General features: G+C 43.6%; 1 protein-coding gene across 3 annotated transcripts in view; it reads left to right on the top strand.

Moving 5' to 3' along the window:
• Nucleotides 1-26,329, top strand: part of RAB3C (RAB3C, member RAS oncogene family) — a 199,551-nt gene that overhangs the window by 148,088 nt on the left and 25,134 nt on the right. For all 3 annotated transcript variants that reach the window (XM_068251224.1, XM_068251222.1, XM_068251223.1), the window contains exon 3: nucleotides 18,670-18,788. In XM_068251224.1, the coding sequence (XP_068107325.1) occupies nucleotides 18,670-18,788 (119 nt within the window). The remainder of the gene's footprint in view (nucleotides 1-18,669; nucleotides 18,789-26,329) is intronic.

Below are 26,329 nucleotides of genomic sequence, written 5' to 3'. Positions count from 1 at the left end.
ACTGAGAGGTGGTTGGGGGTGGACGAGGACTCATTGAAGGAGGTCGTGAAGGAGCGGTTGGAGAGGTAGGATGAAAGCCAGGTCAGGGCGAGATCGTGAATGCCCATGGACTGGAGGGACTTGAGGAGTAGGGGATGATCTTCTGTATCAAAAGCTGCTGAAAGGTCAAGGAGGAGGAGAATGGAGTATTTACCTTCAGCTTTAGCTAAGGCACGGTCATTGACCACTTTGGTGAGAGCCGTTTCGGTTGAGTGGGCAGGCCGAAATCCAGATTGTAGTGGGTCTAGTAGTGAGTTGGCATTGAGGTACTGGGTCAGGCGTTTGTAAACCAAACGCTCAAGGAGTTTTGAGGCAAAGGGGAGGAGGGATATCGGTCGGTAGTTGGAGGGTAGCGAGGGGTCGAGGGAGTGTTTCTTGAGCAGGGGCAGTACTGTGGCCTGCTTGAAGTCTGAGGGGAAGGTGCCTGTGGAAAGGTTAAACAGGGTAGTGAGGACTGGGGCCAAATCCGTGAAGTGAGGCTGAAGTAGATCAGAAGCGATAGGGTTAAGGGGGGAGGTAGTGGGAGGGAAGTCTGCAGTAGGTGGTTGACTTCCTCAATGGTAGTAGGAGTGAAGGAGGTGAGGGGAGGATAGGGTGGAGGAGGAGTTAAGGACAATGCGCTTCACTTGGTCACGCACAGCTTGCTGTTTTTTATTCCGGCAGAAATCATTGCACCATAACATAAGGGTGTAGACGGCGGGTTTTCGTAATAGTGATTTTTATTGGCCCTTATATAACAGAGCACTCTGGGGGTAATTTTGGTGCCCAGATATCGCAGTAGGGATTTAGGCATTCGGCTACAATATAGCCCAGCGCCAGGAGGAGGGGCAGGCTAGCTAGTTGTAGGTAAGGGGTGGTTAGTTTTAGGCATATATGGGGGAAGGTTAGTGTTAGGAGTAGGTGGGGGGGATAATGTTAGGGGTAGATGGGGGGGGGGGTGGCTAGTATAATAATACAATAAAACACTTTTTTCCCACAGGACTCAAATCACATAGATATGTCTCAGATCAATAAATGGTTGCAGAGTAGACTGGGGTACAGAGGAAATAGACACGTGTTCATAAATACCAAATGAAATAGTTGGCTTTTCAGTTTGGACTTTAAGGAAATTACGAAGCGAGTGACTTTAAAAGTAATTACCTTTTTAGCTGCCTTAACCTCCTCAGATGCAGTCTGCGTCCTCTTTTTCACCCCGTTTTCCTCCAAGTGCTTGTTAAACTGTCTGGACCAGGCCTCGACCCTCCCCTGGGTCAGCAGCCTTGACCCGGAAGCAGATGTCTGAAATTGCTGCCTGCCTCCTGCCCAGTTCGCAATATTAAAAATGAACAGATGAGGATTGATTCACAAAGCGGTGCTAACCTAGTTAGCACGCCTAAAGACTTTGGGCGTGATAAGTAGGGAGCTAACTAGGTTAGCAGCGTTTTGACAATAAGATCGTGCGCAAAGTCGCGCACACAAAACTTTGCGCGTGCACAGCGCAGTGCGCGCGAAACGTCGCACCGCGATGCGCCTATAAGGTCCTATGCGACATTAAAGTCGCACCCCATGCAACCTTATAGGTGCATTGGATGCGCCGTTAAAGTTGCATCGCGGTGCGTCATTTCACGCACACCGTGCTGTGCGCGCGCAATGTTTTGCGCGCAGGACTTTGTGCGCGAGTTGATTTTATCACGCCTAAACTGAGTTTAGGAACTGAGTTTAGGCGTGAAGAGGGGCTTTTCACAAGCGTGCTAACACTTAGCCCTGCTTTGTGAATCAAGCCCATGGTGTACCTGCAAAGGAATATTACATACATACCTTGTCATCAGTTCATCTCAGAAGCTCACCATTTTCTCCTAACAACCATTCCTTCCAGTTCCGACTAGATCTAGTCAGAACTGTAGACTTAGAGCCCTTTTCCACTATATCAGTTGCTGTAAGTTATAACTGAAAGGACAACTGATGTGCAAGGTAAAGTCCATGTTTTCCTATGGCTCAAGTTGGCAATATTACAGGTTAATGGAGTGCTGACCCTAAAGCTATTACAGGATCATTGCTGTTCTTAACCGTTAGAGGACTGCCTCACGCCAATTCCTGGGGGCGTGTTTTGCAGGAGATCGCGCGTGCATCCATCTCTGTTTGAATGACGAAGTTCCGCTCTGTCATCAGTCTCCCAGCGGTGATCGGCTGTCCCCTGGGGAGGCACAAGAGCGATTGGCTCTCATACTCTGATGCCTATGACAGCCGATCGCTGTCATTGGCTGGCGGGGGGAGGGAGGGAAAAAAAATAGGCAGATTTATAATCAAACAACAAATAAATAAATATACATTGGGGTAGCGATCAGAGCCCACCAACAGAAAGTTCTGTTGGTGGGCAGAAAGAGGGGGGATTCATATGTGTGCTGTGCTGTATGGCTCTGCAGTGAGCTCTTAAAGAGACTCCATAACAAAAAAATCATCCTGTTTTCTACCATTCCACAAGTTCCATAACCTATCCTAATGTGCTCTGGCTTACTGCAGCACTTTCTACTATCACCATATCTGTAATAAATCAGCTTATATTTCCCCTGTCGGACTTGTCACCCTGTGTCTGGAAGGCTGCCAAGTTCTTCAGTGTTGTGGTTCTGTGATGCATCTCCCCCCTCCTGGCCCCTCTATGCACACTGCCTATGTGTTATTTAGATTAGGGCAGCTTCTCTCTGCTCTCTAAGGCCCCGTTCACACTTGCGTTTTGCCATGCAAACGGACCGGATCCTGATCGGATCAGGACCTGATCCAGATCAGAACCGTACGGTTCCGATCCGGATCCGATCTGTTTGCATCAGGCATGCATCAGGCTGCCATCCGGATCCGTGGGCAAAAAATAGTGAAATTTAAATAAAAAAATGTTGGGGTCAGCAGAAGGTGCACCTGGTGCACCAGTAGAATCCAGTCCCTCGCTGTAGGCCTCACCTCCACCTCCGACATTCTGCCAAACAGCTCCAGCACGTCTGTCACTGCTGCTCCACTCCAGACATGCTTGGCCCATGTGTCCCCATCCGAAATGGCCGCTTGGATACGCATAGGAAGTGGGGTAGAACGTCAGGTGTTTGTAGGCAGTGTGTTCTGTGCCTTCTGTTTCCCATTGGTTTCTGTGTTCCGGATGGTGCTGTCAGGCTCAGGTCCGGCTCCGGCCCGGGTGCGTGGGCCGGAGATCCGGACCCAAAAAATAGCGCATGTTGGAAAAGTGTCCGAAGTCTGGATCCGGTCCGGCTCCATACTGGACACGTGTGAACGTCTGCATAGCCTTTGCATTGCTATGCGGAACGTACGTTCCGTTTGTACAGTATACGGTCCGGATCCGGCCCGGCGAATCCGGACAGGGAACGCTAATGTGAACCGGGCCTTATCTTTTACAAGCTGGATAAATTGTCCTCTGAGTTGGCTGGGCTTTCACATACTGGGGAATTACAGACCGGCAGAGCTGTCTGCACTCTGCAGGAAGAAACAGCCTGTCACTTCAGTGGATGAAAGCTGCAGGGGGAAATAAACACACAAATGATCTCTTGAAAAAAAAAAGGAAGGCTGTATACAGCCTGCTTGTATATGGATGTATTTTCTATGTGTGGACATACTGTACATCAACCTACTTCCTGTTTTGGTGGCCATTTTGTTTGTTTATAAACAAACTTTTGAAAACTGTTTTTAACCACTTTTAATGTGGCGGGGAGCGGCGAAATTGTGACAGAGGGTAATAGGAGATGTCCCCTAACGCACTGGCATTTTTACTTTTGTGCGATTTTAACAATACAGATTCTCTTTAAAGCTGCAGAGTCCTAAATTGTAAAAAAATAACCTGGTCACTACGGGGGTGTAAGCCTATGGTCCTGAACTGGTTTAAAATGGAGGACAGAGAATTCCATTGATAACAATGAACAAACAGGACGTGGGAGAGGAAAAAGAGATTGGTGAGTAGATTACATGGGAGGAAAGTATGACCGTGTATGATTATTTTTACCTTTATTTTTCAGCTCAGCTTTGCTTTAAGCAGCAAGGAATTATAAGACAACTGAAGTGAGAGGAATATGGAGGCTGCCAGGTTTATTTCCTTTAAAACAATACCAGTTGCCTGGCAGCCCTGCTGGGCTATTTGGCTGCAGCAGTGTCTGAATCACACCAGAAACAAGCATGCAGCTAATCTTGTCAGATCTGACAATAATGTCAGAAACACCTGATATGCTGCTTGCTTGTTCAGGGTCTATGGCTAAAAGTATTAGAGGCAGAGGATCAGCAGGACAGCCAGGAAACTGGTATTGCTTAAAGGGAACCTGTACCGAGTAAAATTATTTAAAATAAACACATGAGGTAACTTCAAATGAACATTACATAGTTACCTCGCCATCAGTTCCTCTCAGAAGCTCCCCATTTTTTTCTGACAATAATCCCTTCCAGTTCTGACAACATTTTGTCAGAACTGAAATATATCAGTTGCTGTCAGTTATATATCAGTTGCTGTCAGTTACAGCTGAGAGGAGAACTGATGTGTCCATGTTTCCCTATGGCTCAAGTGGGTGATGTTACAGTTTAACAGTGTGCTGACCAGGAAGCTGTTATGGGGTAATAGCCATTTTCAAAATGGGGGACGGAGAATTCCATTGATCACAGTGGACGAACAGGATGCAGAAGAGGAAAAAGAGATTGATAAGTAGACTACACAGGAGGTAAGTATGATTTGTGATTTTGACTTTTAATTTTCAGTTCAGGTTTTCTTTAAAAGGAAATAAATATGGCAGCCTCCATATCCCTCTTGCTTCAGTTGTCCTTTAAAAGTGTGGTTTATCTCTACAGAGAGAAAATATGTCTGCCCATAAATTTTGTAATGCGATGAATGGAAATGATATTGGCAGACATTCATCAAACCTTTTATAGAGATCACATTTTGTTCATCTGCTGTTCATTGTTGCTTTTAAGGGTTTCACCTTCTGGCCTGAGACCTTATCAGTGGAGAGCCACGATTTGGAGAGATGTACCCAGCCCTGGTCACCTTATTTTAGTTATGTGGTGTCACAAATAATAATGGTTTCTCTTAAATCTTTACAAGGGTAAGTGTAGGTCATTGCACATCCTTAACTTCCCCCACCACTCCAGCTTCCTCTCCTCCTGAGATCACTGGATTATTGTTACCATGACGATAGTCTTTTTTTTTTCTCTGCAGACCTTTTTAATACTGTTTCATCCTGTTTCTTATCATTGCTGTTTGTCTTACAGCTGCCTGGACATCTAAATTACTTTTTTGGAGGGTAGATAAAACAAATTATTTCAGCTACAACACAGGAGATCCTAATCAGATCAGTTAGGTGTATGACTTGTACATGCGATAGGGCCGTCAGGAAAAATGGGCGCAAGGTAATACCGTTGGTAGAATGATGGTAATTTTACAGATATTCTACTATTGCCAATGCCTGGTAGTATAATTTCAGTAATTATACAGATATTCTACTATCACCCTCTATAACCGAATACTGACGCTAACCATACACCCCCTACCTACACCTAACCAACCCCACCTACCCTTAACACTAACCTCCCCTCTATATTTGCCTGACACTAACCCCCCCTTGCTTATATAAACCCCGGCACCAGATTACTAACCCCCCATAGCCCTGTAATTACCCCCGATGCCAGCCTGATCACCAAAAAGCCCAGGTTTGGCAACAATGTAGCTGGACTCTGGTGCACTACTGCTCCAAGCCAAACCAACCCCCTTTCCTTTCCAAATTTCCTGGGCCAAGACCACGCCCACATTTACTGCTTCTGTATTGTCTGATTATCTTTATTAAGGTGGCCACTAACAACACAATTTGCCAAACAATAGTTAAACAATTATTCGTATGAATGATCAGGATTATTAAACAATCCGATCAGATTAATGAAATCGATCTGATTTTCAGATTGATCCCATCAATCTGATCAAATTGGTTAGGAGATATTTGTCCATTAGGGGCTGGATAGTGTAATGGTTAAGGGCTCTGCCCAGGAGACCTGGGTTTGAATCTCGACTCACCAGCACCTGTTCAGTAGGAGACCTTGGGCAAGTCTCCCTAAAGGCTGCCATACACTGGTCAATTGCCACCAGATCGACCAGCAGATAGATCCCTCTGTGGTCAAATCTGATCAAAGAGGGATCTATTGGCTGCCTAGACTGCAAACAGATTTTGAATGAATTTCACTATGAAACCGATTCACAATCTGAGGAACTGCCGCTTATTTATTATCATACAATACAATACAATAACATTTCTATAGCGCTTTTCTCCCATAGGACATAAATGTTCCAGCTGTAATGAATCTTATCTCATTGAGCCTGGCTCCTTTGTGGTACATTGCCAGGGAGATTGAAGCTTGTTATCTCCCCTTCCACGTTCCTGCTCCTCGCTGACTGGCTGAGGACAGTTCAGTGTGACACGGGGCTTGGAAGGGAAATACACCTAACTCCTCGGCAGAAACTGCTGAAATACGATCTATCCTGTGCTCACATGTGTTTGCAAAGCAAGCTAGATATGACAGTGCAGCTTCGAAGTGAACAAAAAGAGTAAGGGAGGAAAAGATATCAGGATTGGCTTCAGTCAGAGGCAATAAAGATGGAAATGCCTGGAAGAGTTTTCTCTTTATTTAGTATAAGTATTTATCTGTCTCTGTATCTGTCTCTTGCTGCTTTAAAGGGATACTGTAGGGGGTCAGGGGAAAATGAGTTGAACTTACCCGGGGCTTCTAATGGTCCCCCGCAGACATCCTGTGCCCGCGCAGCCACTCACCGATGCTCCGGCCCCGCCTCCGGCTCACTTCTGGAATTTCAGACTTTAAAGTCAGAAAACCACTGCGCCTGCGTTGCCATGTCCTCGATTCCGCTGATCACACCAGGAGCGTACAGCGCAGACACAGACCATATTGGGACTGCGCAGTACGCTCCTGGTGACATCAGTGGGATCGAGGACACGGCAACGCAGGCACAGTGGTTTTCGGGCTTTAAAGTATGAAATTCCAGAAGTGAACCGGAGGCGGGACCGGAGCATCGGTGAGTGGCTGCGCAGGCACAGGATGTCTGCGGGGGACCATTAGAAGCCCCGGGTAAGTTCAACTCATTTTCCCCCGACCCCCTACAGTATCCCTTTAAGCTGATCATCACTTTTATAAATCTGGCAATCTGAAAAATGCCATTATTTTGAGAAAATAAAGCACATTTCTGATGAGCTGCCCATTTCCCCTCTTTATAAATATTGAGGCATTGACAATTTCAGGGATTTTTTTAATTCGTTTTTTATCATTGAAAAGCTTCTGTCTCAGGAGGTAATTGGTGACAGGAATAATAAGCACGATTCTGTAGGCTATTGGTGAAAGCATTCGGCTGCCTTATATAATGAAGAATCTCAAGGGCGCTGTGTGCCTCATCAGGTACGACCTCTGGAAGTACTTCTACATCTGAAAACAAATCTGCACCTTTTATATCTTTGCGGCCATTACCTTGTAAGGAAACAGCTAGGTCAAAACAATGCTTTTGGAGGTTACTTTCCTCAAGGGATCTCAATTTCGAGCTAGTAAACAAAAATCCAAACAGTGCGGGATACAGCCGAGACTGCTCAATACGTGTTTGAGCAGAAGGTATTCCATGGTCTTCAACATTCAGGAAGTCCACCTTGAGGGTAGGTGCACACATAACATAACGTGAAAGGTCGCGCTTTATGTCATGTGAGGTTTTTTTGTGTGTGCATTTTTGGTGCGTTTTCGTTATCGTTTTTTACCGCAGGTGCGTTTTTCAAGCGTTTTGCGTGCATTTTAACGTGTTTGCGATTTGCATATATGCGATTTTCATGCGATTTTCAATTGCGTTTTATGAAAATTACTAGGAAATCAACAGGAAGCGGAAATACAGCACAAAACAATAAAATAAAAACACATAGCATACCATTGCGTTTCCATTATGTGCGTTTTTGATGCATTTTTGCATATTATGCAACAAAACCAGTGTTTTTAAAAACGCAAGCATACAAAATGCTTTTTATATGCATTTTTTCCTGCAGCCCATAGACTTCCATTAGCGGCAAAAACGCAAAGTGTGCACCTATCCTGAAGGCTTCCTCTGGTGAGCTTCTAGGTTCATGTTGTGTTATCTCAGTTCTGGAAGACAGCCAGTTCTTTCGCAAAAGCGATGGCAGATGGGAAACCATTGTCTCTCAGTGCTTTTGAAAACATTTTGCAAACCCTTTCATGTGATGAACTGCACTGTCAGTGCCCATATCTTTCATCTGTAGCGTTTTGTTTGCTGAATTAACAGCACACAGAATGTTACGGCAAATAACTAAAGCGGTAAGACGATTCAGCGAACCTGAACTCAGAACTACCTCTCTGCTCTTAAAGATAAGCAACAGCATAATAACCTTTACAGAAAAACATTTCTTTGTTACAGCTTTCAGAGCTCCTGCTATAAATCTGCAGGGTGTCTACTTCCTGCTTTCATGGAAGCATAGAAAGGGTTAGCCTCCCGTGTTTACATATTAGCTGTGTCTGTTGAGACTGCTGAATTCTTGTGCTGATGCAGCTCAGAGCTCAAATTACACTTGTGATTACTTGAAGATGAGGGGGAATTAGTAAGACGCTTCTCTCTAAATACACACAGTGTGGATTTTTCTGTGTTTTCCTTGTGTCCTGTGCAAGAGTTCAGGTCCACTTTTGAAAGTATTTCAGCTTCACCCTTTATCTCACTATCTTTGTATGTTTTTGTCACGAGAAGTAGCACATCCCGTATATTAAATATTTGGTACCTTAATGCCCTAAGGCAGGAAGCACACATAATTAAATTGTGCGCATTTTGTCTGATTGCTGATACGCACAGCCGATTGTGCGCTGCTGCACCTGTCCGTGTGGTCAGAGCCTTCTGGGGAATCGCAGATCATTTGCGTCTGTTCACGTCCCGTGGTTGCATTTTTGTCCCCCAATTTTGAATCTGACAGCTTTCTGCTTTTTCCCGCATAACTTGTGTTTGATTGGAAGTCAGGGGACACGCTTGAAAAGGCAAACAAGCCAGTCCTTCTAATGAACTTCTCAATTTCCCATTCTTTGCTTATGAAAGCTGTCCAAAAATGTCTTATTGAGTCAGGTTTAGAGACAACAAAAACAGCATGTGAGATTTTAATAGGGCATCCTTCTCAGTTGTATGGCGTGGTTTGATTGTCTAGGTCTGTCCAGAAGCATGGGTCACACATATCAGTGTTGCCATAGGACTTTTTTCCTTTTTTTTCATGAAGAGGTTTCTGGCTCATTCACTTCAAGAACACTGTAATCTTTGGCTACTCATAGGACATGGGCATTTTGTACAACCGTCCGCATCATTATACTGTATCTGTGAATAACCGGTTGAAGAAAAACAAGCTTACTGTATGTCTCCAGCAGTTTCAGATGCCATGGAGGGAACTTTGGCCTTGATTCTTCTAGCTTCAGTAAACCTGCCAGTAAAACAGCACACGGCAATATTACCTGTACTGACTTCAGCAGAGTACCGAACCATGTGCAGTTACCGCGGCCCTTACATTGAAAGACAAGGTCAGGAGCCAATGAAAGCGCCTCCTGGCCGGCTCACAGGAACTCTGCCGCCATAGAAACAGCAGAGCGGGTGGCCCAGGTTCCCGACGCGCGGCAGTCGACGGAGGTTGCGTCGGGTATGTGCGGCGATTCCATTGTTTCTGTACCTGGGGTCTCTGGTCCTTAAAGCAGCAGAAACCGCTGGTACTTAAGTAGTTAAAGAGGGTTTGTCAGCCACAAAATCAAATTCCATTTACCCACTGCATTGCGTTTATTGTGCAGCCTGGAACCTCACCCTGCAGTGCAAGCTCTTCAGTCTATTCAGAAATGTTTCTGCTGTAAGATTCATGGTCAGCTTGGCTCTATTCTTGCCATCGCCGAAGAGAGTGAGAGAGGGAAGCTTGTCATCTCCCCTCCTACATTCTTTCTCCTCAGTGATTGGCCGAGGGAAGTTCAGTGTGAGCTGAAATACTGTCTATGCTGCTGCGCTCTCATGTGTTTCCAAAGCAAGCAGCTATGACAGAGATTCTAGGAGAAAAAAAAAAAGTAAGGGAGGAAATTGCATCAGAATTGGCTTCAGTCAGAGGGAACCAAGATGGCAAATGCTAGGGACAGAATTCCCTTTATTTACTATATAAAATTAACTGAAATCAAAATGTGGACAGTACAATACATCTGTTATGCAAGTAGAGCAAGGAGTTATCTACTTATCATTTTTTTTTTCCTGGCATAGTGTGGTTGACCCTGCTGCTTTAAGTTTATTAAAGCCAAATGTTTTTATACTATTTGGAGTTCTCCTTACTCTGAGTGTGAGTGAGTAGACTCCCTATGCTAATGAGGTTTTTCCATTTGGCACTGTTATTGGCCTGAGGAAGCGGGCTTAGACCCGTAAACCCGCATTGCCTGTGCTTAATAATAAAAATCTTTTGTTGTTACAAAGATTTTGTTATTGGAGGTAAGCTAACGCCCTTTCTTTCGTTTTTATTTGTTTTTAAAGAATGTTATACACACCAGGGTACCTCTTTCACCCATATTGTCCTTACTCTGAGGTTATGCTGATGGTAACTGTGGTGGCTGGGAAGTGTAATGGTTAAGGGCTCTGCCTCTGACACAGGAGACCTGGGTTTGAATCTTGGCTCTGACTGTTCAGTAAGCCAGCAACTTTTCAGTAGGAGACCTTAGGCAAGTCTCCCTAACACTGCTACTGCCTGCGTTCTAGTGGCTGCACCTCTGGCGCTTTGAGTCCGACAGGAAAAAAATGCAATATAAGTGTTTGTCTTAACGTACTAAGTTAAACTTGAAGTGACTGGGCTGGAACCCAAGATTTGCCAGAGAGGTGGGGGACAGTCAGGAAGTGCTCCAAGGTACAGGTAGACCTGCATCTGGGTCTTAGCAGCCGGTTAGTGTCCAACTACCGGGTGTGGTGGAGGCTTTTGTCTCATCTTGGATAGTGTGTTATGAGAAGATGCAAGCTTTTTTTACAGTGGACTTTTATATGCATAGTGTGGACTCTGACCAGCTCTGGATTACATCATAGGAGCCTATAGGCACAGATGTCTTGGGACCCCAGACTTCACCCTCCATGAACCTACAAACCCCACCGAACCGCACTGCAAGTGTGCTGGCTGTCCCAGCCGTCTCTTCTCTGCTCAGCTGTTACTTCCCTTGCCTGCCATAGGTAGCTACAGGTACCATTAAGTAGCCGGAGGTACCCTCAGTATGAAGTAGCTAGTGGTGCCCCTGACTGAAGGAAGACCACGTCAGTGGAATGCAGAGCGCTGGGTGAGTAACCTGCCATTTACACTCTCATCAGGACTCTTTATAGGGATGGAGAAAGGGAGGCACCAGGGGAGGGGAGTGAACCGCCTTTCCATCATCAGGCGCCTGTAGGCATGTGCCTACAGTGCCACATGGTAAATCCAGCCCTGACTGTGATATAATTAGATATATACGGTGCATGAAGTGACCCCTTCTAACCATTTTACATGGAAACAGTATGAATGCGCTTACAGCTAATGGATATCAATGTAAGCACATGGACAAAGTGATGAGTAACAAAACTGAATAGCTTTTCTTAGACGGAAATGAATTCATGACATTGATGAACCTTGTTTAATTCCCGAATGTATCTGGAGTGTCTTATTGCGCTATAAATAGACGCGGCACAGCAAGGCGAGCGCGAGTTCCGTAATAGCTGTAAATGGCCATCGTCATCATCATCACCTGTGCGTTATATAACAGCAGCACACAGTTCACAGCATAATAATGGATCATTCACACAATCAACACAAATGGCTTTCATCAATGAGCTTCCAGCGTAATTAGCCTGAGAGTTCTTTCTATCCCTGGCTGCCTGCATTTCCTGATTACGCATCACTGATTGCCATTCATCGCAGGTGCATTTCCTGGTCCCAGGTCCTCATTGAAATGACATCCGGTCTCCTGATATATGCCAGGTCTCTACGGATGTCCCCTGAGAGGCAAAGTTTAGAAAACCTGCAATGGGTGCGGGCTATCAAAAAAGGGACAAGAGCGGGCAGCACGGAAACAGGATCGAGTAGTGAGGTCTTAGTACCACATATAGTGGGAAGCGCAACAAGCGTGGGAAGGGTCCTAAGTGGATTAGGACCCTCTAGAAGTAAGTGCCCACCTCGTATTGCCTGTACTGCTTTTTATCTAGAAATAAACAAATTGACTTAAAGAGACTCTGAAGCGAGAATAAATCTCGTTTCAGAGCTCAAAGTTAGCAGGGGCACGTGTGCCCCTGCTAAACCGCCGCTATCGCGCTGCTAAACGGGGGTCCCTTCACCCCCAAACCCCCCACTGCAACACTTGGTCGCAGACTTGGTCGCTCCTGGAGGCAGGGCTAACCGCCGCAGCCCTGCCTCCAGTCGGGTCTATCAGCGGCGCATCGCCGCCTCTCCCCCGCCCCTCTCAGTGAAGGAAGACTGAGAGGGGCGGGGGAGAGGCGGAGATACGCGCTGACAGACGCACATTGGGCAGGGCTGCGGCAGTTAGCCCTGCCCCAACCAGGAAGCGCTCCCCCGCTGCACCGAGGGGATTTGGGGGATCAGGGACCCCCGTTAAGCCGCGGGATAGTGGCGGTTTAGCAGGGGCACACATGCCCCTGCTATTTATGAGGTCTGAAGCGAGATTTATTCTCGCTTCAGACTCTCTTTAAGCCACTGAAAGCATCCCTTTTTGCATTTTGAGTGCATACAGGTGGTGAAGTGGAGAGATACACAGTAAAGAAGAGTATACCTGCGCTGTGAAATACTATCATTACATTGACTATTTGGATGTGAGGATTCATCCCTGCACAGCTGCGACCTTACTCTTCATATTAGACTGGGGTGCCACGGTACCAATTCTATAAAGTATCAAAACTGAAAACGACATCTGCATGCATTTAAACTGGGAGTGGAGTTAAAGTACCTCTGAACCGGGTTTTGAACATGATATGTATTTATTTATTTGGTATTTATCTAGCGCCAACATATTACACAGCACTGTACAGATTATATTGTCTTGTCACTAACTCTCCCTCAGAGGGGCTCACAATCTAGTCCCTACCACAGTCATATGTCTATGTAAGTATTGTGTAGTGTATGCACCATAATCTAGTGTCAATTTAGGTGGAAGCCAATGAACTTATCTGTATGTTTTGGGGATGTGGGAGGAAACTTGAGTGAATGGAGAAAACCCACCTAGACACGGGAAGAACATACAAAGTCCTTGCAGTTGTTGACCTGGCTGGGATTCGAACCCAGGACCCAGCGGTGCAAGGCGAGAGCGCTAACCACTACACCACTGTGCTTCCCATTTTAGTTTAGTTACTTTTTATACTTTTTTATACATTTTTTGTCACTGCACCATCCTCCTCCCCCTCCAGTAACTCCTGTGGCCCCCACTTTGCTTAGCTGTTGATGATGGGTGGGAAGGAAGTGTCAGTTCTTCCTCCTCTCTGCTTGTCCTTAGTTCCGCCCCCTGCACCTCGTAGCTTATCGTTCCTTATTTGTGTTACAGCACACAGCGCGCAGAGGAGCTGCAATGTGTGTGTGATTAGTACACTATCACTTTGACCTCAATTACCACAAGCCTGCACACAGCACAGCTCCCCTACACACTGTGTGCAGTAACACATATGAGTAACTATAAGCTACGAGGTGCAGGGGGCGGAGCTAAGGACGGGCAGAGAGGAGCAAGAACTGACACTTCCTCCCCGCCCGTCCTCGACGTTCTGCTCAGTCAACTATTACGGCTGAGCAGAGCGGGTAACAAAGGGGGCGCTGGAGGGGAGGATGGTGCTGTGACTGTCAGAGCACCACAGATAAAGCAGTATAAAAAGTATATTGTTCAAACACCGGTTCTGGGATACTTTGAGGGCAAAATCAAGGGTTGGGCTTTAGCGGGTCTCATGTACCAGAAATCAAATATAGGACAATCCACTCTACCTCTTGACTGGAGATGATAATGATTAGCAGGATGGTAACATCAGTGCACAGGGAAAACCTAACTGTTTTGTATTATTGCTGTTCTTTCAATGTATTCTTTCATTGGGCCTTTGCTGCATCTTGTTGATTAGTAATGGTCATGTCTAGAACTCATGGAGAAGCATGTGATCAGTTTGGTCAGGTGATAGTCTCTGATTTGCTAGTCATGGTCATGTGCTAAAGCAGGATGTGATCAGAACAAATCAGAGCTTTGCAAATCACATGCTTCTCCATGAGTTCTCCTAGACATGACCATCACTATTCTTGACATTTGCAAACAGGCTCTTTAAGAATGAACATCTTGTTATAATGGCAACTGTTGTGGGGTGGACATATTAACCACTTAAGTCTATCTGGACGGATATATCCATCCAGATAGACTGTGCTGCTGCTGCTGCCTGACGCGCACTCCCGCCGCCTGCTGTTAGCCACCAGATCAATGAATGGGAATATAGTTCCCATTCATTGATCTAAGTCCCCCGCAGAAAAACTGACGGCCTCTTTCCCGTCCTCCTATTGCAGTGATGGCTTACCTCGGCACTCCAGCTGTGGTGGAACTACAAGTCCCATGAGCCATTGCAATACTCTGACACCTCTAAGCTATAACTTGGGGAGGCAGAAGCATGATGGGATTTGTAGTTTTGTCACATCTGGAGTGCCAAGGTTAGCCATCACTGTCCTAGTGCTTCCAGGAAGCGAGATCATTCACTTTCAGGACTTTTTGACTGTGGCCATCTTGTGGCCAAATAGTAAAACTACACCCACATACATTTTTTATTAAATGATTACATTATATTACATTTAAAATTAGCTGTTTACCTCCCACACCAAAAATTACCCAAATAATTTTTTTAATAAAAAAAAAAATTCCAATTAAAAAAAAAACAACAACATAAATAGTTACCTAAGGGTCTGATCTTTTTAAATATGCATGTCAAGAGAGAATATTAATATATTTTTTTTAATTATAAGCTTTTAAATACTGATGGACGCAAATTGTAAAAATGAACCTTTATTTCCAAATAAAATATTGGCGCCATAAATTGTGATAGGGACATCATTTAAATGGTGTAATAACCGAGACAAATGGGCAAATAAAATACTTGTTTTTTTTTTATTACGGTAGCATGTATTAATTTCAAACTATAATGGCCAAAAACTGAAAAATAATGAATTTTTTCCATTTCTTTCTTAATCTTCCTGTTAAAATGGATTTAGAATAAAATAATTCTTAGCAAATTGTACCACCAAAAGAAAGCTTAAAGGGTGGTGGAAAAAACAAGATATAGATCATTTCATTGTGATAAGTAGTGATAAAGTTATTGGCGAATGAATGGGAGGTGAAAGTTGCTCCGATGCACAAGGTGAACAACACTTTAGGCTGAAGTGGTTAAAGGAATACTATCGATACCCAAGTGTTCTAAAATGACAGTGTGCAAATAATGTCTTAAGTAGCTGTGTAAACATTTTCCTACTTTTCATGTTAAATATCAGAGGCAAAAACTGTAATTTATTGAGGGTAGGATTTAGCTATATTGGGACAAATCAATTGCAGAAGGGGTGTCTGCTTCAATGCACAGCCAGAGTTGCATATCAGACTACAGAAAGAAAATATAAAACATCTCAAACTCTGAAAGCAAAAACAGTATGAAAAGCTGTGACAATTAGTTACATTTTCTCTGCTCTCTTCAGACACTTCAGTCAGAAACACAGGACACAGGATCTGCAGATGTTGGGAGCTCTCTCTCTCTTTCACACACAGAGCTACACAGAGTTAACTGATCAAGTGTGAGGGGAATTTCCCCTCTCCTCATGGCTCAGTCAGCCGTCAGTTTTGGCGTCAGTAAAGATTGAAAGTATTTTGCTAACAGTAAACAAAGAAGTTGCTACTAAAATGTATACACCAGTACTTAGCAGCACTTCCCAAACAATTCCAATTCCTGTGTCAATTGAAAAAAATATGTGAATCGATAGTATTCCTTTAAGCAGTGAGTGCAGAGAAAAGTGGCAAGCATAAGGATCTGAATGGCTTTGACAAGGGTCAAATTGTGATGGCTAGACAACTTGGCTACATTATCTTCTGGCAGCTCTTCTGTGGTGATTCCTGTATACAACAGTTATTACCTATTAAAGGTAAGGACGAAAGGCTTGTTAACCCATTAGCCTCTTCAAACCAAATATTTTGTTAGAAGATGCTTTGTGCCAGATACTGCAGAAGATTTTAAGACTTCTTGTTGAGTCCATGCGCCTCGCTGGGTCAGGGCTATTTATGCATCTCCAGGGGAAGCTACAGGACATTAGGCTGGTGGCTTGAATGGTTTGGCTGATCAGTGCATGAGAATAGACCGACTGACAGCTCGGTAGAAGACTCCATAGCCCTCCAGCTTTATATTTGCTCAGATTCCCATACACTGCGCTGTTTAAATGTCACATCAATGTCTTTATTTTCCGCAAGCCATTATCTGTGATTGACGGCTGGCATAGAAAGAGATGAAGATGTTCAGCAGCTCCATAGTGTTCCATCCTGTACTGCAAGTACAAAGAATAATGTAAACAGGAAAATAAATAAAATGGTAGAAGTATAATAAATACACAGGCTAGGTTAATACTGGTTTGTGATACTTTGTGATACACCAGAATGATATGTCAGACAGCAGATTAGTTTTGGTGCCACAAAGCTGACCATGTGATATATTAAACAGGAAGCAGCTACAATGTACACGTTATGCAGGAAGCAGCTACAATGTACATATTATACAGGAAGCAGCTACAATGTACACGTTATACAGGAAGCAGCTACAATGTACGCGTTATACAGGAAGCAGCTACAATGTACATATTATACAGGAATCAGCTACAATGTACATATTACACAGGAAGCAGCTACAATGTACGCGTTACACTTACACAGGAAGTGGCTACAATGTACATATTACACAGGAAGCAGCTACAATGTACATATTACACAGGAAGCAGCTACAATGTACATATTGTACAGGAAGCAGCTACAATGTACATATTACACATGAAGCAGCTACAATGTACATATTATACAGGAAGCAGCTACAATGTACATATTATACAGGAAGCAGCTACAATGTACACGTTATACAGGAAGCAGCTACAATGTACATATTATACAGGAAGCAGCTACAATGTACACGTTATACAGGAAGCAGGCAGCTACAATGTACATATTATACAGGAAGCAGCTACAATGTACCCGTTATACAGGAAGCAGCTACAATGTACATATTACACAGGAAGCAGCTACAATGTACATATTACACAGGAAACAGCTACAATGTACATATTATACAGGAAGCAGCTACAATGTACATCGTGTTATACAGGAAGCAGCTACAATGTACATATTATACATGAAGCAGCTACAATGTACATATTACACAGGAAGCAGCTACAATGTACATATTACACAGGAAGCAGCTACAATGTACATATTACACAGGAAGCAGCTACAACGTGCATGTTATACAGGAAGCAGCTACAATGTACGCGTTATACAGGAAGTGGCTACAATGTACATACTATACATCAAGCAGCTACAATGTACCCGTTATACAGGAAGCAGCTACAATGTACCTGTTATACAGGAAGCAGCTACAATGTACATATTACACAGGAAGCAGCTACAATGTACATATTACACAGGAAGCAGCTACAATGTATATATTACACAGGAAGCAGCTACAACGTGCATGTTATACAGGAAGCAGCTACAATGTACGCGTTATACAGGAAGTGGCTACAATGTACATACTATACAGGAAGCAGCTACAATGTACCCGTTATACAGGAAGCAGCTACAATGTACCCGTTATACAGGAAGCAGCTACAATGTACATATTACACAGGAAGCGGCTACAATGTACATATTACACAGGAAGCAGTTACAATGTACATATTACACAGGAAGCAGCTACAATGTACATATTATACAGGAAGCAGCTACAATGTACATATTACACAGGAAGCAGCTACAATGTACATGTTACACAGGAAGCAGCTACAATGTACATATTATACAGGAAGCAGCTACAATGTACATATTACACAGGAAGCAGCTACAATGTACATATTACACAGGAAGCAGCTACAATGTACATATTACACAGGAAGCAGCTACAATGTACATATTATACAGGAAGCAGCTACAATGTACATATTATACAGGAAGCAGCTACAATGTACACGTTATACAGGAAGCAGCTACAATGTACACGTTATACAGGAAGCAGTTACAATGTACATATTACACAGGAAGCAGCTACAATGTACATCATGTTATACAGGAAGCAGCTACAATGTACATATTACACAGGAAGCAGCTACAATGTACATCATGTTATACAGGACGTAGCTACAATATACATATTATACAGGAAGCAGCTACAATGTACATATTAATTAAAGAGGAAGCAGCTACAATATCAACAGTACATGTTATACTGCCTTTCCATCATCAGGCGCCTGTAGCATGTGCCTTATGGGAAATCCAGCCCTGCTAAAATCTGAAAGTATTTGCATGTTTGGCTGTACATTAATTTGACTGACTTGAATTGTATTGTTGTTGCTATTTCAGGATACGGCCGGTCAGGAGAGGTATCGTACGATTACCACGGCTTATTACCGAGGAGCAATGGGCTTCATACTAATGTATGACATCACCAATGAAGAATCCTTCAATGCTGTACAAGACTGGTATGTTCACCAAGTCTCTTTGAAACGCATTTTAGATGTTTACATTTGCAGTCTCCCTTTCTGCATTATTTAAAGAGAATCTGTATTTAATAATCTGGGGGACACTTACCTCTGGAGGGGGAAGACTCGGGTTCTTAACAAGGCTTCCCCCGTCCTCCTACGCCCCTCAGTTAGAGTGCCGGGACCATCCGAAGTGCTGCTGGGTAAATATTTACCTACCGTGATCCTGCGCAGGCGCACTGGCGGCTCTTTGTTCGGGTGAGGCGGAAATATCCAAACCCGATTGACTCCTTTGCGCTATTTCTGCCTAGCTCGAACGTAGAGCCGCTAGTGTGCCTGCGCAGGATCGCAGAGAGGTAAATACTGTAAATCACCGGTTGTCAAGCTTGACGGGGGAGGTTTCGTGCAAGCCAGTGCTCGATTCTGACAAGCTTCCGAGGTCAGGGAAGCCTTATTGGGACCCTGAGGCTTCCCCCTCCCAAGGTAAGTATCCCCCAGAGGGGTTTTTTAGTTACAAAGTCTCTTTAACTACTTTCACCTCCTGGACGTAGAAACTACGTTCAGGAGGCCATGTGCGCTCTCGCGGCTGATCGCGCACGTGCATTTCCGGCCCGCGGTTCGTTAGCCAGGGAATCAGTGAATCAGGGCATGGTGCCCGATCACTGATTCCTCTCCCCCGCAGAAAAAGCGACAGCTTCTCTCGGAAGGTTCGCTTTTTCTGCTTCCTCCGTCCCTCTAAGCGTACATGTTACGCTTAGAGTGACGTCATTGTAAACAAACGCATGGCTGCCATCTTGTGGCCAAAAAGTAAAACTACATCTAAATGTAAAAAAATATAAAAATACACATATATTTAAAAAAAAATATTATTTCCATCCCACCCTCCCAAAAATACCCACATAAAATGTTTAATAAAAAAAAACAAAAAAACATTACAATAAAAAAAAAACACAAATATTTACCTAAGGGTATAAACTTTTTAAATATCTATGTAAAGATGAAATATTTCTATATATTTTTTTTTATTATAAGCTTGTAAATAGTGATGGATGCAAAACAGAAAAAAAATGCACTTCTTTTTCCAAATAAAATATTGTCGCCGTACATTGTGATAGGGACATAATTTAAACGGTGTAATAACCGGGACAAGTGGGCAAATACAATACGTGGGTTTTAATTATGGAGGCATGTATTATTTTAAAACTATAATGGCCGAAAACTGAGAAATAATGATTTTTTTCCCGTTTTTAAAATGCATTTACAGTAAAGTGGCTCTTAGCAAAATGTACCCCCTAAAGAAAGCCTAATTGGTGGCGGAAAAAAACGAGATATAGATCAGTTCATTGTGATAAGTAGTGATAAAGTTATAGGCTAATGAATAGGAGGTAAACATTGCTCGGATGCATAAAGTGAAAACGACTGAGGGCTGAAGTGGTTAAAGGACATCTGTTGAAGAATGTAAAATTGTAAAATTTTAAATACATACATATAAATTAACATTACTTTCAAGCAGCTGGTTAATTAGTCAGCAGCTACTAGGCTTGAAGAAAATAATGTAATAAAAAACATTTTTACAATAATTATGTATAAATGATTTAGTCAGTGTTTGCTCATTTTAAAATCTTTCCTCTCCCTGATTGACATTTATCACATGGTGACATTTTTACTGCTGGCAGGTGATGTCAGCGGAAGGAGATGCTGCTTGCATTTTTGGCAGTTGGAAACAGCCTTTATTTCCCACAATGCAACAAGGCTCCCACAGTGTGATGTCAGAACCATGGTCCTGACATCACACAGTGGTAGGGGTTTCACCACAATATCAGCCATACAGAGCCCCCTGATGATCCGTTTGAGAAAAGGAATAGATTTCTCATGAGAAAGGCGGTATCAGCTACTGATTGGGATGAAGTTCAATTCTTGGTTACGGAAAAAGGAACCAATTAGGGTACTTGCCTAGCTAGGGGAAGAATTCTCTGGTTGGGTCCAGCTGAAAACTGTCAAGTAGACCTTGTTGACAGCTTGCGCATGCACAGTAACACGGACCGGCTCAGGTTTAGGAGGAAAAAGCAGAGCCCGATCGGGTCTGTGCTACTGCGCATGCAGAAGCCGTCTGCGTAGTAGCATAGGCCTTTTTCTGCTGAAGCCTAGGCGGATCCGTGCTACTGCCCAGGCATAGTGAGGCCACATTTCCGGGGTACCAGCACTGGATCAGTCTGGGAGAGAAAGACAGGAAACCTCTGTAGGATCCAGAGGCTTCTCCATCCTGAGGTAACATAAGTATCTAAATTGATTGACAGGGCTCTTTCCATCTTTACAGACAGAAGAACCATCTTAGAGCATCTGAACTCAGAACTTCCTCTCTGGTTCTCTGCGCTAAAAGATAAGCAACAGCATAATAATCTTTAAAGAAAAACAATGCTGTGTTACAGCTGATACAAATCCTGCAATAAATATGCAGGGTGTCTACTTCCATGTAAACAGGCATAAGTTTAACATCCTGTGTTTACAAATTAGCCTCTCTGCAGTGGAAGTCAGCTGACACTGCTGAGAGATTACATTCCAGTTGGGATAAGTCACATATGAGGAGGAATTAGTCAAGCTAAATACATACAGGGTGCATTTCTCTCTGTTTCCTTCGTTCCTGTGCAAGAGTTCGGGTCCACTTTAATCTGCTGCCTCCACAGTATCCCCACCCCCCACCCCCAGAGATGTTTATTATTCCAATGAAACAATCTTCCTTTCTAAAAGGGCAGATTTATAGCTTAGGGCTGCTCTGTACGCCATCATCATTGCCACACCACTCCCCCATTTATATTTCTGTTCAGAGAGCATTTAACATTTGCATCCTCATTTCTAGGGAAATACATGACATCCTTTTTATCCCATTGTACATCTCCAAACATGTTGTAATGTTATGAGGAACTGACCAAAACCGAGAGAAACGCCAGCAATTAGAGCGTGTGAATTTAAATTGGCCAATTACAAGGACGAGTAAAAAGAATAGGGATATTCCGAGCCTTATGGAAGAAAGCCCAGCTGATCTAATATTTGTAACAGAAAGTAAATACATAGGTCACTGTTCTGCATCCTTGTCTTTGATGATATTGAGAGAGACAGTTTCCATGGGAACCAGGGCTTGTCTTTCTCAGAATCTCAGAAAACATCTAATGTTATTTGGTACTGCACTGTCTGTTTCTCATCTGCGCTATCACGTCTATAACACACTCCGTGCTGCTAAACGTTCAGGCACCCCTGGGAGAGGGTGTTAATAAAACAACTACATAATAACTGCTTCAGAAGATTTCACTATCCACATTTTAAAGGAAGTCTTGGATGTTTTTTGATCTATGTAATTTACTCAGTGATATTTTTATTATTACTCGGGTGAAATTATATATTAAAGTAAACCTAAAGCACAAAAAGAGAGCAAGAAAGAGATAAAAATGGTAATTTCTTATCAGTGAGGGTCACACTGTAGTCACTTCCTATCTGACTCAGGACTGAGTCAGACACTTACATACCTGATATTTAACTCTTTCAGGCAGAGAAAGAAAAAAAAGGAACACAGCCTAGTTATTTGTGTGCTAGGCACTGTACATACACAGGTCTATTTCATTATGTCACATGTCACTTCGGGTGTCCTTTAACCTCTTGACGACCAGCTAACGCCAATTGGCGTAAACTGGTTGTCTGCGGGTTTCCATGGTCGCGGCTCGCGGGTGAAATGTAAACAAGCGGGGAAGAAATCCCCGGTGTTTACACTGCACGGCACTGCAGCTGCAGCAGCGCCGTAAAGGAGATCGGCGATCCCTGGCCTCTGATAGGCCAGGGATCGCTGCCGTCTGATAGGCTTAAGCCTATCAGAGGCGGTACAGGACGTATCGCCGTCCTGTACCGCCCACAGAGCCAGGGAGAGGGAGGGAAGGAGAGGGAGGGGGGAATAGCGCTGCGGAGGGGGGCTTTGAGGAGCCCCCCCCCCGCAAGGCACAGCAAAGTGGCGGCGATCAGACCCCCCCAGCAGGACATCCCCCTAGTGGGGAAAAAGGGGGGAAGTCTGATCGCCCTGCCTGCAATACGATCTGTGCTGGGGGCTGAAGAGCCCACCCAGCACAGATCAATGGAAAATCACTTGATCGGCAAGTGGTTAAGTGCTTCAGAAAACAGGAGTGTATTTGACCCAAGTTGGGTCAGGTAGCTCAGAGAAGCTCTTTTGCATAGCTAACAACTGAGGCCGGTTTCACACTGAGAAGTAGCGGTGTGGGCTGCACCGCCAAAAACCGGCCTTCGGGGATTACAGCGTTATCTCTGCAGTGAAAATAAACATTTTTACACAGAGAGAATATGTGGGATTGCTTTCAAATGTTCTTTCATGTACCTAAAAGTAGTTACTGAAATTTTTGTTTGAAATTTTAGTTTGAGAAGTATAATCCCACTTTTATCTATTTGTCTTAGACTTTATAAGTCTGAAATGTCTGCCCTTTTTTAGACGGTCAAGCAACACGTCCTGGGTGTAAGAAATCTCATAAATTGTTCTTAATATTCATAAAACAACAGGAAGTATATAGTTCTTCTAGTGGGAAAAGAGGACAACCAACTATCTGCTGAGCAACCTTAAAGGGGAACTTCAGCCTAAACAAACATACTGTCATTAAGTTACATTAGTTATGTTAATTAAAATAGATAGGCAATATAATCTCTTAGCCACCCTGTTTAAAAAGAACAGGCAAATGTTTGTGATTTCATGGTGGCAGCCATCTTTTTGGTTGAAAGGAGGTAACGGAGCATGAGACAGAGTTCCAACTGTCCTGTGTACTGATCGCCCCTCCCAGCTGCGCCAAAACAGCAGGACGAGAACAACAACATCAGAAATCCCATCATGCTTTGCACAGCATCAGGGGAAAATGCCCGAGCAGTTTTCTTCTTTGCAGCTAAAAATGAGGCTCGGGTAAGAAAAACAAAGTTCTGATGCTGTGAAACTGTTAAAGAAACACCAAGCCTTTTCAGTGCTGCTGAGTAGATTTCTCCTGGCCCGATTTTGTGCTTTAATGTAGGTAGGATTGGCACAGTCAGTCAGCACAGTGGTCAGTGGGAAATACTAACTGGTGCTTCCTCTCTGACTACCCCATGTAAGCAATGACTGGATGAGGAGGATTTTGAATGGCTCACAGGCTTGATGTTTTCTAAGGCAAGCAAAGTCAGATATTGGCAAAGGAAGACAGCTTTGCAAACTCAGCCAGCCAGGTAATAAAAAAATAATTGCAGGAATGGTTTATATGCAATGTACAAAAATTGTGATATGTTCCTTGCAATATGCTTTACAAAACATAAGGCTTAAATAGGGCTTTACATTAAAACTACTCATCCTTTTGACTTAAAAATTATATAAGCTCTGATTACATATCCTTTCATCATTTATCATAATTTCTGACAGTTTCATTTAAGAAGACTTGGGAATTAACCTGAACAATCGAAAACAAGCATAGGATAAGTGCATCATCAGTCAAAACTATATAGCAGAATGAGAGTTATACCCTGGAGAGATGTATGAACATTAGTATTGCTAAGGTTGTCAGGTGGAAATCTCCAAGTGTCAGGAGAAAGTACAACACTTCCTTATTTAACCTTTCAGACCGGCTGGACAGACTGACTGTATAATGTGATGGTTGACCAATAGGCAGACTTATTCCTTTAATTCCCTTCTTTCTGTGTAACTGCAGAATATTCAGATATGAGTTTTTATGTAAGGTAACGTCTGATTATTTACCAAATCTACATCTCCTCAGATGATATTACTTTAGGGCAGTGTTTCTCAAACCTGTCCTCGTGACTCCCCAATGATGCATGTTTTGCAGGAAACCTCCCCTAAGCACAGGTGGGGTAATTAGTGTCTCAGCCAGGTGTATTCCATGTAGCTGAGACACGAATTATCCCACCTGTGCTTAGGTGAGGTTTCCTGCAAAACATGCATCATTGGGGAGTCACGAGGACAGGTTTGAGAAACACTGCTTTAGGGTCACTTAATACCTCTGTGTCCTATAGACTCTTCGTTTGTCCGGCCATCGTCTCTGTCTTGGGGCTTTGGTCGATTTTCAGTATGCATGCGCCATCCATACATGCATCCTCTCTGTACTCCCTCCCGCATGGCTGTGTGTTATAGCCTACGCTGGGAGCTTCCTGGGCATGCAAAGTTCCACTCTTTTCCAAACTGCGCATGCCCAAGATGCTCTTGGCCATGGCTGTTGTGCACAGCCACGCAGGAGCACAATACATGGGGGCGGGGTAGAGTGTACTGCGCATGCGCCATGCTCCGACTAGTCCCAGTGCCGGCAAGGAATGGGGCACACATCGGCGAGAGGAACAGAAGGCCAGGTGAAAGGAGTAGCCTGCAGGGGTCTCAAGAGTCTCTAGAACATGGGGGTAAGTATATATTAGCACACTTTATTCTCCTTAAGCATCCTTTAAGCATTCTTAGTAACTGTGTGTGCTGCATGAGAAATATCTATATTTCTCCTTTGAGGAATAGCTCAATCTAAGAAGTTACAGACAATGGCACAAGGGGAGAAGGGAAATCTATCACCAGCAGACAAAAGCAGTTTTGATAAATGAATTCTGCCAGGTAATTCTGCAGACAGATAGAAGCTGCCGCTTTGTACCGGAGGAATCTTCCCGACAAGCTTCTGGCCTCAGACACAGAGAGATGCATTATATAAGAACAGATAAGTGTCTATTAAAGAACAAAAACTCTTTCCAAAAGTGCTTTGCTAAATATTTCCTGTTGCAGTAATAACCTATTTGCTCAACGCTTTTAGCAAATAATCCATCAGTGTTTTTTGTTTTGTTTTTAAACTCTAGAGGGTTACTTAAGTAGCTGTCATTATTAGGTGTGCTTCCAAGCTGTCTGTGATTTCTATTCAGTTTGGAAGGTCCTAATATATGATTTCCTATGTGTAATTAGAGAGCATTGAAGCTGGGGCATTGTATATACTGTAAGAGCCGTGGGAATATAGCCTGGCCTGCTATGGAAGCTCTTTCTAAATCTGTGTTGCTTCATTATCCATTAGCTGAAGACCTGGCGTTGCTCAGGTATGTATTTTGTTGTCGCTGGGGCCGGCCATTTTTTATAACCTAGACACACTGTCAGTCAATGACCAAACTTGTGAGCTTTGGGTCCTTGGCATCAATAATGTGAGACTAGAAGCAGTTTAAATTTTCCCATTGAAATTAGGCAAACAAATCTGATTGGCTGTTTGTGGCTCCACCCTCTTTTGTGAATTTGAACCCCAGTCACCCAATGACCGACTGTAGTAGGTGTGAGGCCTCTGCCATTAACAGTGTAAGAATGACAGCAACTTAAATATTCCCCTTGAAAATCAATAGGTGAATTTTGATGTTCTGTTGTAGGCTCCAACTACGTTCCTGAATATTAATCCCAGTCACCAAGTGACCAACTATGCCAAGTTTGAGAACCCTGTCATTAACAGTGTAAGAATGGCTGCAGTTTACATTCTCCCATTTAAAATGAATGGCTGAAATTTGATTAG

The sequence above is a fragment of the Hyperolius riggenbachi genome, chromosome 1 (assembly GCF_040937935.1).
Source record: "Hyperolius riggenbachi isolate aHypRig1 chromosome 1, aHypRig1.pri, whole genome shotgun sequence".
Taxonomy (NCBI): Eukaryota; Metazoa; Chordata; class Amphibia; order Anura; family Hyperoliidae; genus Hyperolius; species Hyperolius riggenbachi.
This window is presented reverse-complemented; position numbering and strand designations above follow the sequence as displayed.